This window comes from Vipera ursinii (genome assembly GCF_947247035.1).
Source record: "Vipera ursinii genome assembly, chromosome: 1".
Lineage (NCBI taxonomy): Eukaryota > Metazoa > Chordata > Lepidosauria > Squamata > Viperidae > Vipera > Vipera ursinii.
Window position 1 is genome coordinate 55,243,875 of NC_139512.1, and position 20,335 is coordinate 55,264,209.

General features: G+C 35.3%; 1 protein-coding gene across 7 annotated transcripts in view; it reads left to right on the forward strand.

Annotated features, from left to right (window-relative positions):
- BAZ1A (bromodomain adjacent to zinc finger domain 1A) overlaps positions 1-20,335 on the forward strand; it is a 51,940-nt gene that overhangs the window by 6,584 nt on the left and 25,021 nt on the right. For 3 of the 7 annotated variants that reach the window (XM_083351934.1, XM_083351933.1, XM_083351936.1), the window contains 12 exons: positions 218-496; positions 2,630-2,773; positions 4,443-4,544; positions 5,706-5,793; positions 7,934-8,065; positions 9,833-9,935; positions 12,766-12,920; positions 13,565-13,660; positions 15,509-15,647; positions 16,766-16,912; positions 19,822-19,917; positions 20,048-20,272. In XM_083351934.1, the coding sequence (XP_083208060.1) occupies positions 218-496; positions 2,630-2,773; positions 4,443-4,544; positions 5,706-5,793; positions 7,934-8,065; positions 9,833-9,935; positions 12,766-12,920; positions 13,565-13,660; positions 15,509-15,647; positions 16,766-16,912; positions 19,822-19,917; positions 20,048-20,272 (1,706 nt within the window). The remainder of the gene's footprint in view (positions 1-217; positions 497-2,629; positions 2,774-4,442; positions 4,545-5,705; positions 5,794-7,933; positions 8,066-9,832; positions 9,936-12,765; positions 12,921-13,564; positions 13,661-15,508; positions 15,648-16,765; positions 16,913-19,821; positions 19,918-20,047; positions 20,273-20,335) is intronic. The other 4 variants (XM_083351935.1, XM_083351937.1, XM_083351938.1 and 1 more) reach the window with 4 other exon arrangements.

The following is a 20,335-nucleotide window of genomic DNA, read 5'->3' on the forward strand; positions in this document are numbered from 1 at the left end:
GGGAAGTTGCTTGCACAGCCTTTTATAGTTATGGCTTTGTGTATCTTACTATGTGTTACTTACTTACTATGTGTATCTTACTTTGTGTTACTTACTATTTAGCACTGTTACTTCAGGTGGTGGGACAGCAGGACTTTAAAATACTGAGTTTTAATTAGATCTTGGTGAACAGTAACTTGTATTTTATCTTTAATTTTTGCTGGTTTTGTTTTTGCAGTGAATTTTTTGAAAGAACAATTCTTTGTAATAGTCTTGTCTGGAGTTGTGCTATCACAGGCAAATCTGGACTTACCTATCAAGAAGCACTAGAATCGGAAAGGAAAGCCAGACAAAATATCCAAAACTTTCCAGAACCTCTCATTGTTCCAGTCTTATACTTAGTTACCCTCACTCAACGTTCACGACTTCATGAAGTTTGTGATGATATCTTTGCTTATATAAAAAACCGTTATTTTGTTGGTGAACTTGTTGAAGTACTTAGGAATAATGGTGAAAGGTAAGCATATTTCATTTGTGCCACTCTGAATATATATAGAGAGAGAGGTTTCTAATATGTAAAAAAAGCTGAAGCCAACAATACTTTTCGTTACTTAAATTGCTAGTAAGTGACTTTAAACACCAAACATTTTATGTCCATTTTTGTTGTTGTTGTTTCATTGGAAAGAGTTTGATTGTTCAGATATTCTGTCTGTATAGAATAAATGAATTACATATCTAAATCGGTTACACTACCTGCAGTTGTAGGGCTATATAGGTAGTCCTTGCTGAACATCCATTCACTCACCAACTATTCATTGTTACAGTGATGCTTAATAAGGGGGACTGATAAAGGTCCTTGTAGTAGCAACTGCTGCAATGCCACATGATCATGTGATTACAATTTGAGCACTTAGGGGTCAGCTCACAGTTACAACATTGTAGCATCCTATGGTCATACAAAAGGGACGTGGTGGCTCAGTGGGTTAGGACACTGAGCTTGTCAATCAGAAGGTCAGCAGTTTGGCGGGTCGAATCCCGAGTGCCATGTAGTAGAGTGAGCGCCTGTTACTCGTCCCAGCTTCTGCCAACCTAGCAGTTTGAAAGCACGTAAAAATGCAAGTAGAAAAATAGGGACCGCTACGGTGGGAAGGTAACAGCGTTCCGTGCACCTTTGGCGTCTAGTCATGCCGGCCACATGACCACGGAGATGTCCTCGGACAAGCGCTGGCTCTTTGGCTTTGAAACGGAGATGAGCACCGGCCCCTAGAGTTGGAAACGACTAGCACGCATGTGCGGGGGAACCTTTACCTTTACCTTTATGGTCATACAGTCACCATTTGCCACCTTCACTGCCTGCTTCTGACAAGCAAAGTCAATGGGGAAACTGACGGAAGTCACAGATGGTAATTGTGTGACCCTGGAATACTGTAATGGTGCAGAAGTTCCCTAATGATGGCCACTGAGACTGCCATAACTGCCATTGTAAGTTGGTGTGGTCACATGATATTGTGCCTTACAGCTGTATTGCTTAATGTCAAATGTGACTCTTTTGATTATTGTTCCTATAAATTGTCCAGAAGTTGTTATAATTATTTAATTAAAAATATAATAATTTTAATAACTATATTAGAAATAATACCAAGTCTCTTTAATTAATTTAAATATAAATTTGGTCATTATCTTGGATCTACCAGTTTATTTTCTGGTATTCATCATTCTTATATACCAAGGGACTAATGTGGTGCACTACTGAATATGTTCTTTATGTTTTTGTGTTCTGTTCCTAACTGTATGGAGGCTGTTGCCTTTGTATTTTCACTCTCCTTATTACAGTTAGGAAATTCAAAGAATACAGTAGATTTTAACTCTCTTGTTCACTCTGTGGACTAATTTATCCCTCTTTTTCTTAATGAGACATTGTCTATGTTAAAGCTATCTCTGGTTATGCTAATCAAATTATTCCTGTTACCAGAATTTGCAAATGCAGGTATGCTACCCCCATGGTTTATGTCAAGAACTTAAGGTCTATATTTCAGCAATTGGAAATAAACACAGTATAATTAACCTGGTGATCAAACCAGAGTTTATTATTCAATCCCTGATAATGACCCCAGAGCTTCTCCTAAAACATTCATAACAGATCCTCCATAATCAGGATATATGATCCATGATACAGAAGTCATTTAGAAATTCACTAGACAAGCCATGACTCATTGGGTCACTTTTTCAGAAATCCTTACTTAAACAGAGAAACAGAATGACCATGCGTGGGCAGAATATTCAGTGGGAGCAAGAGCAATTTCCGATTTCCTGTTGGCTTCCTCATTGAATTTCCTTCTGGGAAGGAACTCTTTCTTCCTCCCTTTCGCCCTTCTTTCCTCTCTTGCTTCCTTTCCTGCCTCCATTTTTCCTTCTTTCCTCCCTCTCTGCCTTCCTTCCTCTCCCATTCCCTCCCTCCCACCCTCCCTTCTCTTTCTTTTCCTCCCTCCCTTTTTCTTTCTTCCTCCTTTCCTTCCTGTGAATGTTCTTTGTCACCATCTTTATTGAAGAAGGCATTACTTTGTTAATATAGGAGAATATTTAATAATTGTCTCTGACCTGCAAGAAGATAGACCCCTTTTAATTGAATATTCTTCTGCTTTTTTCCCAGATTGCACTGTAAAATTTTGGAAATCAAAGCACCAGTACATCAGAATGGAATGGCCAATGGCCACGCCAAAAGTGTTGATGGAGTTACCATTATCATTAGCGATAGTGATGATTCAGATTTAGATACCAGTTCTGCACAAAATGGGTAAAAACTTGTTTTATATTCAGAAGATAAGAATATAGTTAAAAGGGTTACAACTAAACTACAATAACCACTATTTTTTAGAAAAAATTCTTCATATAACTCTATATAAATATCACAATGTTTAAAAAAAATGTTTTAATTAGTATTTCAAAGTTTAAAAATAGTACAAAAATAATATATATTAAAAATTTCAAAAAAAAACCCCTCCAAATGCAAAAATGGAAAGAACTGAAACATACAGGCACAAGGTACATTTGTACATACATACACCACACATATATAGACAATGTGGTTTTAAACCTATCAAGCCTTGTCCATATGGAATTGTCTTGATCACTTTTTCCATTTTGTCAGTTAAAAAAAGTTTAAGAACAGCAAACGCATATTTTTCAATCCAGGAATTTAAGTCTAGGTTAGTAGCTTCTATCTAACAAAGCCTGTGCTTTTTTGCCTGTGCTTCAACTTGATAAAACCAAAAATAATTCATAAAATGATATGTTTAAAGTTGTCACTATTTTATTTATCTCTGCAACTTATCTACAACCTGAAATTAACTAGACTCTAAGCAGCTTATGGAATATATAGTATAAAGTAGATATAAAATAAATTGTAAATTTATGTATTCGATTTCAGCATTTCCTGACTGTAGACTGACTATGGATAGCTTTGTAATACATCTAACTATATTACAAAAACAAGATTTAAAAAGCAATACACAATAACTAATTAACAAAAGGGGGAACGCCACCAAACAACATAGAAAAATATATACAAAACACATCCAAGGGAGCCTATCCACCCTAGTTCATGACTCAGGAGAAGGTCATCCAGAACACCATCTAGGTCGCCATATTGGGCAGAATCTAATTACAATATATAGATTGTGCTTTGTAGGTCCAAATAGATGCTACTGTTGAATGAAAGGGATCTAAGGCATGCCCACTTTATTGGGCCTGCACTGGCCTTGCCGAAACCAAAACAGAAAGACAGTCCCTGAGGTACTCTGGCCCTGTGCCATGTAGATCTTTATTGGGGATAACCAGCACCTTGGATCGTACATGGAAGCGTATTGGCAACCATTGTAGCTTGTGAAGGGGGTATAATGTGGGTATACTGAGGCAGACTCTCCCACTTCCTAATGCTTACTTACAATGTAATTACATTCTGGACAAGTCGAAGCTTCTGACTGGTCTTCAAGGGCAGCCCCTATAGGATACATTGCAGTAGTTGAATCTTGAGATGAGAAAAGTATGCATGTCCCTCTGGAAGGGCGACCAGTGTACCAGAAGGAGATGTGCAATTATCTAACTGATAACTTAATGAATTGATTGATTTTTTTAATAGTATTTGGTGTATACTTCATATCAAATTCAAATCTCTAAACTTTATTGTTCTTTGCTGAGAATGTTGACATTCAAAAGGACAATCTATATTATATGTTTCTGTTTGCATTTTGTGGAACAAACTTGTAACAGACATAGTTTGGTTTGCTATATTTGTACAGAACAATCAAATACACGCAATTCAATTTAAATCTTTACTGAAATGTTAATTTCATATGACTGAGAATGTGCTTGTATGATTTTTTTTGTCTCAAGTATTTAAAATAATTTACATTGTAAATTTTCTTTTTCTTTCAAGAAAAAACAATAACGGTTTTAATTTTTAGGAATGAAAAAGCCATAACTGATCCTTTTTTGTACAAGTACAAAGTGAAGCCTTTAAAGAAACAACTATATGAGTCTGTTATAGTGAAAGCATCACAAATATGGTAAGCTCTACTGGTTATAATAACCCTGTGGCTGCAATCCAGCTAGCAGAAATGAGAGAGGACAAGGCACACCCTCTTTAAAGATGTCATTTTCTCTATATAGCTCTTTTTACCTTTTGAAAGAAACCTTGCAGAAAAAGAGAACAAGATTTGTATTCTTCTCTCTTCTGTTGATTGGTTCCTGTACTGAATCAAAACCCTACCATAAACTATTGGTAACGATTGTACCAAATTGGAAAGAAGCATTTATTTATTGTTCTTTCTACACAAGTATTTCAAATCAAAAAGATTAGCAATACAGTATGAAAACTATCTCTGCAGCTCTAAAATGTATTTATAGAGCTGCAGGGATGGTTTTCATACTGTATTATTAAACATTTAGAGCTAAACATTTTGATTTGAAATAATACCTGTGTGGAAATAGCAATAAATAAATTGCTCATTCACTTTCTATGATGACTTTTCGCATAGTGCATCTTTAGTACTCTGCATGGTGTCCATGCATGCTGCCAACTATCCCTTCATTTCATCAGACTAACCTTTAATGTTTCAAATACTAAGTTTTTAAAAAAAATATTGAAAGGCAGACTGCCACTCTTCACATGTTTTATATTTCCAAATAATTTTTCTGGACCCTAAAATAATCCCATGTGTATTTTTAAAAATAAAAATGGAAGGTGATTCTACCCCAATGATTTTTAGTATGAAGTACCGTATGCTCAGAAAAAGTGACAATGACCTACATATATTTATGTATATGAGAAAGAAAGAAAGAGGGAGCTAAAAAAAGAGAATGATCATCATAAAAAGATTAGGGAAGATGCATGTTCCAGGAAATTGTTTTTTAACTGGCCATCCTACCCTTCATAATCAATGGCCAGCTATCTTGTGATTCTGTGATAGTCCCTTAAAATTTAGAATATATACACTGACGCAAAAGGCATAGAATTCATGGATAATATTGCTTTTCTGCGATTGCAGTTTTAATGAAAAAAGAACAAAGGTTCCATATATTTTTGTTAAAGACATCACCAGGATGCTTATTTTATTTTTAATATTTTTTTAATAAATTAAAATTGTCAGAAGTTGTTTAAACTGTACTTTCTGTATATCAGTTTCATTGGTAATGGTAAGACTATTAACAGTGTTTTTTTTTAACAGCCGAAGAAGGCATATTTTTTCTTATGACAGATTAAAGCTTTTTTTGAAGCAACACTGTGAATCACATGATGGCATTATTAAAATTAAGGTAACCATAGCAATTGAACTTTAAGATAGTGAATGAAAATATATGCTTCATATAATTACAATGAATTTATCGCAAACTGAACAAATGTCAATGTTTTGAATATGTTTGCCTATATTAAACTGGGCAATCTTAGTACAAGAATGATCTTGTATTGTCCTTAGAATTATATTTGTTTGTTAGGAAATATTTAGCTCTTAATAGCTTTATTTACAATTTTACAATGAAGACTGTCCTTTATCAACTAGTTACTTCCGTGCATTTACTTTTTTCCATTAATCTTGACATATTATAATCATTTTTATTTTTATATGATAGTTTATTTGATATTTTAAGCTTTTAAGATTTTTAAGATTATCAAATACACTCATAAAGATTTTAACATTTCCTTGAAGTTATGCCTAGATATATTTATTATCTTTGAGATAAAGCATTATTTCTCTGTGTCTTTAGTAAAACAGATTGTTAGCAATAATAAATGCTAATGCATAATAAATTTTACTTTGGTAGATGAAGAATGATAAGCACCTTTCATATCTAGTGTTTTTAATGTTCTAAATCAGAGGTGTCAGTTTCATTGAGGGCTGCATCAGCATTCTGGTTGCCCTAAAAGGGCCAGATGGGCCTGACTGGATGGGCATGGCCAGCTCAATGTGGCCAGCTTGATATCATTCATTTTGATGGGCACCTGTGCTGTGCTGCGCTGTGGGGTCCTGCTGCTCTCGGAGTTCGAGAGCTGGGTTGGGTGCTTGCCCTCCGCTGCCCAGGGTTCCAGACAGTCCAGTGGACCATCAACACTAACCGGGCACCCGAATCCTCCTCCAGGCAGGTCTGTGCCCGGCCTCCTATCTTCTTGGGTCATGGAGTTCCATCACTCCTACGCCCCAGGACTCAGGGCACAGCTGTCCTTGTGCATATGCTGGGGGCGCCCAGCCAGGTTGGGGTGGGCTGTGGCAGTGGGGCTGGTCCCTCGCCTGGGGTGGGTCAAATCTGGGCACATCATGGGCCATGTGGGCCTTGTGTTTGACATGTCTGTTTTAAATACTGGATTTCATAATTTATAGATTTAAGACATTGGCATATATTGTCCTTTCAAAAGGTAATCAATCAATTTGACAAGCAAGCCTTTCATTTTAGTAGTATTTATTCAAGAACGACTCTGTTTAGTTTATATTATGATAATGCCTATTGACTTCCAAAACAAAAAATAACAATCTTTTTAAGAGTGACCAAAATCTTGTGATGTAACTAAATCTCATAGGAATTGTGTTCTGAGCTGAGATAACTGAGATTTTTATATGTTGATGTTTTTTATAATATGATATTTGGGTACATAAATGCCATTTTAAAAAGCTGTTGGTCAATGCTATAGAAAAATAAAAAAGAGGGAAGAAATGTTATTGTTGTTACAAATATAACTAGTCCTCTTCTTACAATCACAATAGGGACTTATCACAATAGGAATTTTAGTCCTAAGTTATTGCAGTTGTATGTTGAAGCACCCATGTGATCAGACCCAATGTTTGTCCATTTTTCCAGTGGTTGTTAAGCAAATCCCACAATAGTAAGTCCAAATCATGCAGTTCTTAAATGAATCACATGGTCGTTAAGCAAATCCATTACCCCAAATAGAATTTTTTTGCTGGAAACCAAAGGCAAATCAACTCATGTGTCCACAAAATGCCATAACCAGTCATAAATCCAAGCCTGTTGTCAAGCACCCAAAATTGGTCATGTCACCATGGGGGACAAGCAGCACAACATTTTACGATGGCTGGAAGTGCTTTATGGGCCATTAAGCACCCTTTCTGAGGCCATTGTAACTTAAAATGGTTGTTAAATAACCAGTCATAAGTCAAAGACTATCTGTAATTGATATTTGACCTCTGAAGAAAGGTTAGTTTAACCTTATTTGTCTATACAAATAAAGACTATTTGGAATAGCCAAACAATGTTTGAGTTCTTGATTCTTTAGGATTGCTGTGATTCTCTCTTATTTCCTTTACCCCCTAGATGTGGGCATCTCATTCCAATGGTGTGAACTAGGGGAAAAAGTTTATTTCTAGTCCTAAAACACTCACTGATTTATCACTTGTACATAACATACCTGTTGACTCTTGTTTCCTCACATTTCTTTCCTAAGGCAATATCAATTGCAAAATATAAGATAGAAGAACAGACTTTTTTCTATCTCTTTCCTGATAATCCACCCATCTTTATGTTCAGTTCTTCAAGTAAACAAAAAAGATCTTCAAAGCTGACATCTGATGGTCATGTAAGTCAGACAATAACCTCCTGCAACTATTCCTCTATCAGCAAGCATGCTATAATGCATTCAGCATTTCGTGGGCTTATAAAGGGATGCTGGAAGTATAATTTATTTATATGGCCATCCTAAAATCTACATTAAAATATCAAAAGTAATGAAATAAATACATATCATAGCTAATATCTATTAACTTTTTTACAAATTTCATTCTATTCCAGCCATTTCCAACCTGGTCCCCTTAAAATATATTTGATTACAACTAACAGCTTCAGTCTCTGTGCATAATGGTCATGAGAGATTAGTATAGAGGCTTTATTAAAACATGGCTGGAGTGCATTAGATTAGGGAATGTCCAGTACCACCAACTTTATATGCATTTCATATGTACAGTTCCTTGCTGACTTGGTTTTTACTTGTACTTAAAAGGCAATTGGTACAAGATGTTCTATTGCTGATACACTGCTCCAGTCTTGATTGCTAAAATGAGTAATTCCTTTTCCATGATATGCTGGAAATGTAATGGACAGATTGGATCTTTCTTACATTTGTGGTGGCAACATTGCAAAGTTCAAAAATAATGGAAAATAAAATTTGAAAGTTCTAGTCCCATTTTATTTTGAGATTTTTTATTAAATTTCACTAAACTATATACATTTTATTCAGAATAAACTGGAACGGCATAGGTTAACAGCTGCATGGATTTTATATGCTCTTTATTGGAAAAGATCTTTGATCCCCTATGTGGTAGAATGGCTAACCAAATTGTGGAACTAAGCTTCAACCTTTTTTAAATATGAAAAGTAAATCTGATGCAGATTCAATTCTCTTTAGAAATCGTTTTTAGACTACGTTTGCACATGGAACTGTGCCACATCAAAAATTTAATTTTACAGTTTATATTTTAATTTGACATTTCAGCTACATATGATTTACAGTGTTTTCTCAATGTATTGATATTCTGTACACTTTTTTCCTTTCTCCTATTGACTCCAGTTGTCTTAACCAAGTATTTTAAAGGTTTAATAGAGACATATGTGATTAGAAATTGAATATGAAATGTCTTATAGTACTTTAAGCTTTTAAGAATATATTAGAATATATTATCCATGTGATATTTTAGATTTGTTGGTTATCCAACTGTATTTGATTATTCAGATTGAGATTCTTTTGTATTTGATTATTCAGATTGAGATTCTTTAATAAAGTATGCCATCTATTTTTATATGATTTTAAACTTGTATTTTCATTTATTCTTTGCAACTGAGAAGAGGCAGGGGCTATGCTTATAGATAGTTCAGGTACTGCACCTGGGTTCCCCAGATATAGGGAGAACAAATGGAGGACTAATTAGTATTCATACTTTCATATACAGCCAGTTTAGTCTAGTGGTTAAGGCACTAGGTTAGAAAGTGGGAGGTTGTGAGTTCTGGTCCCACCTTTGCCATGAAAAGCCAGCTGGATGACCTTGGGCCAGTCACTCACTCGCTGCCCAACTCACCTCACAGGGTTGCTATGAAGAAAATAGGAGGAGGAAGGTAAATTGGATACATTTGCTGCCTTTAGTTATTTGTAAAAATAAAGCTGGAAAATAAATAAATGGAAAGGGGCGTAGAGGGTAAACCAAATCTTGCTGTCATTTCTCAAAAAATCCCTTTGACTTTGCAAAGCATTTCATTCATGTTTAAAAATAGAACAAGTCTTCACTTGTAAAGTGCTTGAAATACTCAGATTTTGAATATTTTTCTACTTTATGAAGTTTGTTTTTGCTCCTAGGAGGACAAAGATGCTGAAGAACACTTTAGTCCTAGAAATCTAAACAACACAGCAAAAGAAAGGGTAAAACCCGAAAAAGAAAAAGAGCATACGAGAACCAGCGGTAAGTTCAATCAGTAATTGTAATGTTGGGAAGGCCTGAAGTTTGTTCATGTGATCACATTACCTCAACAGCTGGAACTTTGAGGAGCAGTTGTAGGTCCGGTTGTTCAACATTTGTTGTAACTTCACTGATCAAATGGTCATTCAGCAAGGAGTACCTGTAAAACAAAGTCAGGTTCCTGTAACCTCCGAATTCCAAATCCTGTTAGTAACAACTGGAATTCTCTAATTCCCCCACCAGAGATATTTATAAACAAGGAATATCTTTGAAAGTATCTTGGATGCTGATATCTCTATTGCACAGAATTTCAGTAAAGTCCTTCCATCTTTGATCTTCTTTTAATTAATTACTATCTGTTCTTTAACTTTCAACCAATTCTTTAGCATTCGGCAGTTCAAGAATGGAATCTCCTTCTGAATTCAGAGATTTGTAAAATACTTTTGGGTTTTTTTGTGTCTGTTTCCATCTTTAGTGTCTTTACAAGTACTGCAATATTACTTTTTGTTTCTTGCAAGAACTCCCTGAAATGCTTTAAATTTCTTATTCAGACCTTGCCTTTTTTGATATCCAGTTTTCTTTCTTCTCTTTCTTAATCTTTGGCTATCTCTCTTTATATTCTTCCTTAACAAGTTACTTAAGTATCTTTCATAGTTCCTCTGGATCCCAATGAATAAGATTCAGGACTTCAAAATAATTCCTGTTTTCTTCAAAATGGTTATGGTATATGGTTAGGATCATATCATGGAATGTGTTTTTCTTCTTACATTTTAGCTTAACTTTGAACTTGCATAGGAGAAATTTATGATCTGTTCTACAATCAACCTCTTTGCTATTATAACTGATTTCTTCCACTTCCTTGTATCGATAACATAGTTTGATTTATGTATATGCATCTGATGATGTCCATCTATAATTTATTTATCAAATTTAGATACCGCCCATCTTACTCCAGGATGACTCTGGGTGATTTACAGCTTAATAAGCTATATACATGTCACTTTTGATTTTGTAAGACTTTAGCAATGAAAAAATGATTGGATTGGCAGAAATTGATAAGTCATTTTCCTGCTTCATTTCCATATTCTGGCCATACAATCTAACTGTATTTTCCTTTAAATATTTCAAACTTTGCCATTCCTGTCTTCAACTACAAGCAACACATTTTGCTTCAGTGTTCAGTTGATTTCATATTGAACTTGATCAGTTTCTTTTCCTACCTGAGTTTGTTGGAGCATAAGTTTGGAATAATTGTCATGTTAAAGCAGCAGTCTCCAACCTTTCCAGCTTTGCGGACCGGGGGTGGGGAAGAAGGCATGGTTCCTCGTGAGTGGCGGGCAAGCATGCACGTTTTCTGCTTGCACAAATGGAGCTGCGTGCACTCATCCACCCGCTGCACGTGCAAGTGGAGCTGTATGCGTGCGCTTCCCCTCTGCTTCTGCGGCCCAGTTCTGAATGGGCCGTGGCCTTGGCCCGGGGGTTGGGGACCTCTGTGTTAAAGGTTGTTCCTGAAGTCTAATTGATATTATATTTAGTCATTACATTGTAGCCAAGTACTATTCTTGCTATTACCTTCATAATTATGAAAGCAGTGCCATTCCTCCTTTGTCCCTTATGTTCTGAGTTGCAAATAGTATGGCCTTCTGACTGAAAGTGTCCAATTCCATTCTATCGGAATTTGCTGATGCCTAAGATGTCATTGCATAGTTGATTCATTTTGTATTTTGTTGAGCTTCCCATGTTTATGCATTTTATATTCCATGTTCCCTTGTAATTTTGTTTTTCATTTTTGGATTTTCTTTTCCTTCATGTGAGTAACAGCAACTGGAAGTTTCAAAGCCTTTTTTTTAATTTGATGGTCCATTATCTGTCCTAAAGTGAAGTTCTGCCTCTAGCATCTTCCTATATTATTGCTGCCCAATATAGGTGCCCGCTGCTTTTAGTGAGTTGATCTTCATGCTTTGGGTATCTCTGGTGGGAGCATATAAAGGTAAAGGTAAAGGTTCCCCCGCACATGCGTGCTAGTCGTTTCCGACTCTAGAGGCCGGTGCTCATCTCCGTTTCAAAGCCGAAGAGTCAGCGCTTATCCAAGGATGTCTCCATGGTCATGTGGCCGGCATGACCAAAGGCGCACGGAACGCTGTTACCTTCTCACCGTAGTGGTCCCTATTTTTCTACTTGCATTTTTATGTGCTTTCAAACTGCTAGGTTGGCAGAAGCTGGGACGAGTAACTTTAGGTTAAACATCCAGCATTTTTTGCTATAATTGCTCTCAGGAAGAACTCATGTATGCTATGATGGAGCTGTAAAGCAGAATTGGAAATGTACTCATTAATAAAAATGTACTTATTTAATACTGTATATTCACTAATAAAAGGAGGACAAAGATACAGTTTCCATTATTCTTTAACCTAACCTAACCTTTTTCACATTGCAAGAAAATTTCCTTTGCTGAACTTGTGAGAACTTGATTGGGAGCTTGACAAATCTTTTATTATTTGTTTTGAATTAATTTAATGCTCAATTTGTTGATTAAAAAATGATAAAATACTTTTTGTTCAGTACCTTATCTTGATGTGTGATGGGATGGGGTTGGGTTTTTAAAATTAGTTTTTAACTTAATATGTATTGATTTTATGGGCATGATGTTTAATGGTTTTTTAATGGTTTTTTAATTTTTGTATTTGATTTTTATTGTGTATTGCCCTGTTCACCGCCCTGAGTCCTTCGGGAGAAGGGCGGTATAGAAATTAAATTATTAAATTAAATTAAATTAAATGTATCTATAAAATGTAGCTCTAATTCCAATTCACCGGTATATATTTTGAAATAGAAAAATTAAAAAGGGAGAAAGCAAATGCTGTGAAATTCAAGAGAAAAGAGAAACAAGACAAAGAAAAAAGAAAAGAAGAACTAAAGAAGCTTGTGGAGGAAGAAAGATTAAAGAAAAAAGAAGAGAAAGAGCGACTGAAAATAGAAAAAGAAAAGGCATGACATTTTTATTAACCCTAGATTTGAAGTGGCAGTGTCAATCACGTTTGTAGCTTTATTTGGTATTTTCTCATTGGAATTGTTAAAACTTGGCATCTTGGAGAAAGAACAAATAACATTGTGAAGTAAAAGGCTTTTGCAAGCTACTTCACATCTAAATAGCAAACATTTTGGGAAGATTCTTCCCTGAAAGATTATAACATGTCCTAAACTGCTGATATTATTTAATTTTGCTAATTTTTAGTTACATTTGTAGTTCTATATGTACTAGGTAACAAATAGATTATACTGTACTTCTATCAGAAACAAGATTTACTTTGTGGCAGTTAAAATTTGTATAAGAACAGTTTCATTTGTAGTTTTTAATTGTTAATTCCTACATTAAGAGTGGAAGAAATGTGCCTTATTCATACAGTATTGAAGTTCTTGGAGACTTCATCAAAACAAAACAACATTCTATTAAAAAACAGCAGGATTTATGGTACAACATGCAGTACATTTAATAGCACCCTAAATATTTGAGATGTAAAGACTATTGTTCTTATCTTTTATATTAATTTTGAGTTTAATAATTAAAATGAAAATAGTGAGGAAGTGAAGTGAGGAAACCATTTCCTGATCAAATTTCTATGTAATTAAAGGAAAGAGAGAAACTACGTGAGGAAAAAAAGAAATATCTGGAACACCTAAAACAATGGAGTAAGCGCAGAGAAGACATGGAATGTGATGATCTTAAGGTAATGTAAAATGGGAAGCTGATAACTTTCTGTAACATGTATTAGCCTATGCTAACTGTGTGTTTAATTTCAAACCTGCCAAATAGTAAGCTTGGACCTGGCATGTCAAATATATCATGCCAGAAATCACATGGTCATAGTATATGTTTTGAAAATACACCCATCTCTTCATTCTAGTCATGAAATGGGCAGAATTTTTTTCTGTTAAAATCTGCATTCCTTCTTTGCTGCATGGTGAACAGAATTAAAGCAAGGAGTGGTAGCTAGGACCAAAGGCAAAAAAAAACCCCTTTTATGTTATTTTTTTTTCCAGGGTAAGTAATTTTTATCTATGGTCTGAACTCATCCCTTGCAGAAGTAAGGGGAGAGTTGAAATTACACTAAGTTTTGATGATAAGTATTGATGAGGTAACTTGTTTACAGGTAATCCTTACAAAAGTATGGTAATTAGGACTGGAATTTCCATTGCTAAGCAACAGTCATAAAGCATGACATCATATGACCACACCACTTTGTAATGGAATTTTCAGCATTTCCAATTGTGGTTGCTAAGTGAAGATATCATGTGATAGCCACTTGTGACCACCTGCCAGTTTACCTGTTGTTTGATTGTAGGAATCTGGCAAAGATAATCACAAATGACAGTCACACGACTGGGGAATGCTACAGTCAAAGTAATTAATGAGCCATAAGTAAAACTCATTCAGCATTATTGTTAGTTTGAACAGTTGCTGAACAAGCGGTCATTAAACAAGGATCACATGTAGTTCCATACATCCAATATGGTACCTTGCAAGCAGAAGTGCTTTTTGACCAGGAAAGACAATACATAGTACTTCTATCTTACAAGCAAAAACTCTGTGTGGGGGGAAGAATATCTCTGAGTGCAGAAAAGTGTTAGGATTCTTGGCGATAAGGAATAGTATACGCATGCAACAGTGGAATTGTAGATGGTAGACTTTTCCCTTTATTTGCCTGCTGTTTTATATCGTGTTTTATATCATTGTATCTGCTCCTTTATGTTTCCCCCAGTACGTTCTGTCCTCTTGCTGCTTTCCTATCTGCATTAAATTGTAGAGTTTTCTATTTTCTTCCTCAATATCTCTACCACTTTTCTGCTTTTGGGCCCTTTCTCTGTTCCTTTTTTTTAATAATCCACCTGCTCTTTATATTCACTTTCCCCAACTAGTACTTCCCAATCCATCAGCACTGATGTCTCCTATATGTTCTTCTTTAATTTCCATTGAAGTCTTGAGTCTCCCCCATATCTATTCATCAGTTGCTAAAATGTTGTAATTTCTCCTTCCAAAAAGAAGCTCTGAAAAAATATTTAAATGAAGTTGTGAAACTGACACTTTACTCAATGTCTAAGCTGTCTGACAGGCCTTACTGTTTTGAAACAGCTGAAAGAAGCAACTTCATAGTGTCATAGTGCTCTCTACTGGTGAAGAAAAGAGTATCAGACAGTTCTTGTTCTTGACTTATTTTTTGAGTCAAGTTAGAATATTGCTTTTATAATCCACCAATAAAATAAAAAGATAAATAAGAAATAAAAGTGATCTTTTACTTCTGGTCTATGGACTTTGACATGCTTTGCAAAACTTAGCCTAGCAACAGAGCCCATTGAAGTTATTCTTGTGGTAGAGGTTCTAGATGCAGATCAATATATTATCATTGTGTTTGAATTCTAATCTGTGTTATAATGCAGCGCCATATTGTAAAGTATCAATTCTGTAAAGTTCCTGACACAAAAGCCTAATAAATAAGAAGTCGTGTGTTCTTGACAGTTTGTGATGTCCTCTTCCAGTCTGGCATTGTCAAAAAGCTGACATTTTATTTGTATCACAGGAACTTCCAGTTCCAACTCCAGTGAAAACCAGGCTACCTCCTGAGATTTTTGGTGATGCTGTAATGGTTTTGGAGTTCCTCCATGCATTTGGGGAACTATTTGATCTTCAAGATGAATTTCCTGATGGGGTGACTTTAGGCAAGTTTTTTTTCCCTTGGATTTTGTTTTGAATTAAGGTGTATACTATGTTTCTGATATCTAGCCATTGATAAACACATTATAAAGTCTCAAAGTTTTACTTACATTTAAAGCAAATGCCCGTATGTGAGTTAGCTATCAGTTTGCAAAATATATTTCTTCAATGTACATCAGTTTATATGTAAAAATATTCCTCTGAGCAGAATATATAGTGCCTCCAAAAATGCCATTTGATATATTGATGAAGAATCTCTGTCGTCCAGGTAGTGTTGTCTGGAAGTTGAGTCATGGTCTGTCTTGTTTGTTTGTTTGTTTCAAACATTTTGCTGCTTATCCACGTCACTTCTTCCATCTGAGCAAGTTAATTAGGGGGAACCCCATATATGTCCTTCAGAGTAGTTTCATTTCTTACCTAATCTGAATAGGATCATTAGTGAGCAGCCAGAAAGCCATTAAGAATGATTGTGCAGTTTGGCTTGAGAGAAGAGTGAAAGAATCCATTTATGTCAAGTGGAAATTCCTTCCCTTAATAGAAGTGGAGGCCTGAAACACAACCTATCCCTCATTTTTTATGCTGCTCTTGCATCATCCTCCAGGAAGATCAAGACCACTTCACAGTTCACCAGGAAGGCCACATTTAAGGACCTACCTAGAAAAAAGGATTTAGGAACAATGACTCATTAACAACTCTTTCTCTTTCTTTGCGAAAAAGAAATATGCAAGGAGCATATCACCTAATATCAGCTTCTTTCCCCATTTTAGTAGATTAATTTGAAGTGAATAGGGAGAATAGCTCTGGTTCAGTTTGGGACATCCAATTATTTTCCCCCAGTATTTTATTCAATCCGTCCTTTATTATATGGAGGTTACTTATCAACAGTCTAGCAAGATCTTGACATTTGTATGTTCTCTTTCATTTGCCTAAATGCCCCTTTTCAATTCAATATGGGAATCACATGAACACGTTAACCAGTTGGATTCTGCAAATCTAAAATTGTACGTTAGACAATAAAATAGGAAGATTTCTCAAGCTAAGTTTCAGATCTAACTGCATCTTTTAAACTTTTGTATTTGGATGCTGCAGAGGAACTAAAGGTACTTTCTTTTATTATTTACAGAAGTTTTAGAAGAAGCTCTTGTAGGAAATGACAGTGAAGGCCCACTTTGTGAATTATTGTTTTTTTTCCTGACTGCAATTTTTCAAGCTATGGCTGAAGAAGAAGAAGAAATTGCCAAAGATCAAATAGCAGATGCTGAGACCAAAGGTCAGATCAACTACACTTTTTAAGAACAACTTTCATACTAATCTGCATTCACGCAATATGTTTTTTTTCCCAATTAACTTTGCTTTGCTATACAACTGGTAAGAAAAGACAGTGTTTTATATATAATCTGCAGTGATGATCCAGATGTATTTTTACTTTTGTCTTTCTAAAAGGGCAGAGATTCCATTTATTGTATCTCAAGAATTTCAAACTGGTATGTTTTTCCAAAATTCAAAATTGTGTTTGCTTATTTTAATTTTAAAACAATGTCAGCAGTAGAGGCTTATTTTATTGAATTTCTGCAGATGTGGTCTTCTTCCTCTTGGTGAGGTAAATAATTTCTAGTAAAGTAGTTGCATGAGCTTCCAGGCTTGCTGTAGACTGTTAGAATTTTGAATATGTTTTGAATATGTGACCATAAGGGCATTGCAACAGCCATAAATTCAAGGACCGGTCATGACTATCATTCATTCCGTGCCGTTACAACTTTTGAACGGTTGTTAAGGAAGAAAGGGCTGCCTATATGCCTCCTCTAGCCCAAAAAAACAAAACAGCGTTGGAGGACAATGCCCAGTGACTGGAGGGATATGCACACAATAGCCAAAAGTAGTTAGTGGTTAGGTCAGATCATAGGCCTTGATTATGTAATTTTCAATGAGGCAGGCATTTTAGAAAATTTACACAGTAAGATTTGTAGACAATTTAAAATAGCCATGATAGACTGGGGACAAAACTAAGGCTATCTCCGGAAGACTGAAAAATAGGACATTTTGCTGGACAGCCATCTGGAGATACATTTATTTGGAATCCAGCATTGAGCAAGGAATTTAACTCCTTCCAATTTTGTTATTCTTTGTTCTAGGAAATTTTCTGTATTCTGCTTTAATAGTGCAGATGCAGGCAAATAGGAGTAATAACAGCTTTGCTATATTGTATGGCTGAATTGAAGCCTCTACTGTTCAAAGTTTTGTAGGCTTTTTAAAGAATAAAAATGTGAGGAGAAATACTTCATATTAATACTGTTTTCCAAAAGAAAATGCAGACTCCCAAGTTCTACGTATTTTTTTCCATAAGGAGAACAATTTCTAAGCAGATTAGTATTATTTATGGGTACAAAATTCCCAAAACTGCTTTCAGAAGAATTAATGGTAGAATTTTTTTGTTTTGTCTGGACTAAAATATTGTATAAATTATTTCATTATTATTATGGATAATAAGTATCAAATCAGAAATGAATAATCTTATAAGATTGTGATATAAAAAACAGATAGAAATGGGTAATATCTGCATTAATAATACCATCTCCAAAATAGTATTTTTTAGAGAAATATATAATTGGAGAAATTTCTCCAGTGCAATATTTTGCGAATCATCATGAAACGTTACCAATCCAGCTCAACCAGCCTTTCCTGAAGAGTTAACAGAGATGCATTCCTAGCGAAGGCAACCAAAACAATAGCACCTATAAAATAGAATTTTAGATGGCACTTCATCTAAAGATCAAGAATGGTATGCTAAGCACTGGCCAAAAGTTACTCGGCATGAAAGAATTCAAACAGGATTTTTTACACAAACCACATTATCATAGTTATACTGGGCCAGATAGAACAAGTCTGTCTTACGTGTATTGACTAGTTTGGTGATTTTCTGGCCAGTTCTCTCTCAGTTCTTTTATAAGATAAAAATGATAGAGGACAAAGCAGCTAGATCTCATTTTCTGAGTATCTTGTCTCTACCAGCATTACAAATTGAAAAATGGTTCATTCTGAAAATCAGATATTAAATTTGCAAACATTTGATCTGCTGAGATTATGGCATTCAAGTTAGAGTGGATATAAATAATTTCATCTGTAAAAAGATTTTGTAAAGCAGTTGTAGTGGTTTGCACTGTAATATATTTCATTTAAAGGGACGCGGTGGCTCAGTGGGTTAGGATGCTGAGCTTGTCGATCAGAAGATCGGCAGTTTGGCGGGTTGAATCCCGAGTGCCACGTAGCAGAGTGAGCGCCTGTTACTCGTCCCAGCCTTTGGCGTCTAGTTATGCCGGCCACATGACCACGGAGACGTCCTCGGACAAACACTGGCTCTTCAGCTTTGAAACGGAGATGAGCACTGGCCCCTAGAGTTGGAAACGACTAGCACGCATACCTTTACCTTTACCTTTATATTTCATTTGATTAGGCTGCTTACACATGAATAAAACCTAAACTGCTAAAGCATTTTGTACAGCTATTATGTAAGGAAGATTACATTCAATTTTATTTGGCAAAGGTAACTTAGTTCTATTTTGTGGAGAAGGTTTAAGTTCTGTTTGTAGGCTATCATTCAGTGTTAGCAATTGGAAAGATAAAGAAGTAGTTCACAAATAGGAAATGTATTAAGTTTTGCTTTCTGCAGAAGCAAAACTAAATACATTTAGTTTTAATACTTGCAGAAAAAAGAGGAAATTCACTTGCCATTGCTTAATATGTAAAGAGATTGTACTTGCATGTTAATTCGAAATGCCTGATGTTGCTTTAGAGGTAGCTTAATTGTGAGCATGTTTTACCAATTATATGGGAAAAAGAACCTCTTCAGTATGGCAGATCAGCATTGACTGCTGCCTATTTATCTCTGTTTGTTTGGCAATAGGTAGCAATTATAAGGAATGGAGTGATAGCTTGTGTTAAAAATCTTTGCATGAGTGTTTTTGTACTCTTACAGCCCAATTGTGCACAAGAAACTTTTAGTGAGTGTTGCACACTTTCTTCAGCTGTTTGCCAATATTACATTTCTTTGTTGCATTGCAACTTACATGAATATTGAATTTATCTGCTGTTTCTGCATTGCTTAAAATGGCTTGCTTGCTTACTTGCACTCCATATGGAAATGTTGATTTAAACTAGAATAAAGTCTTTATTTCCTTAAAGATTTAACAGAGGCTTTGGATGAAGATGCAGACCCCACAAAATCTGCACTATCTGCAGTTGCAACTTTGGCAGCTGCATGGCCCCAATTACATCAGGGTATGTGTGGGTTTCTTTTGTTCTTTTTTTTGGTACATTTTTGCTGTATTTTTCAAAAGTATAATTTATATTATTTTCTTAAACATTTTTAGAGTCAAATAGACTACCTTGATTTTATTCTTAACTGTAGGTTGTAATTTGAAAAACCTGGATCTTGATAGCTGCACTCTTTCTGAGATTCTCAGGCTTCATATCCTAGCATCAGGTGCAGATGTAACATCAGCAAATGCTAAATATCGCTACCAGAAGCGAGGAGGATTTGATACTACAGATGATGCTTGCATGGAGCTAAGATTGAGTAATCCTGGATTGTTGAAGAAACTCTCATGTACCTCAGTATATGATTTATCATCAGGTAATAGAGCCAAACCAGTTTCTTATGCTCTGTGACAAATGTTCTCAAATTACTGAAAACTTA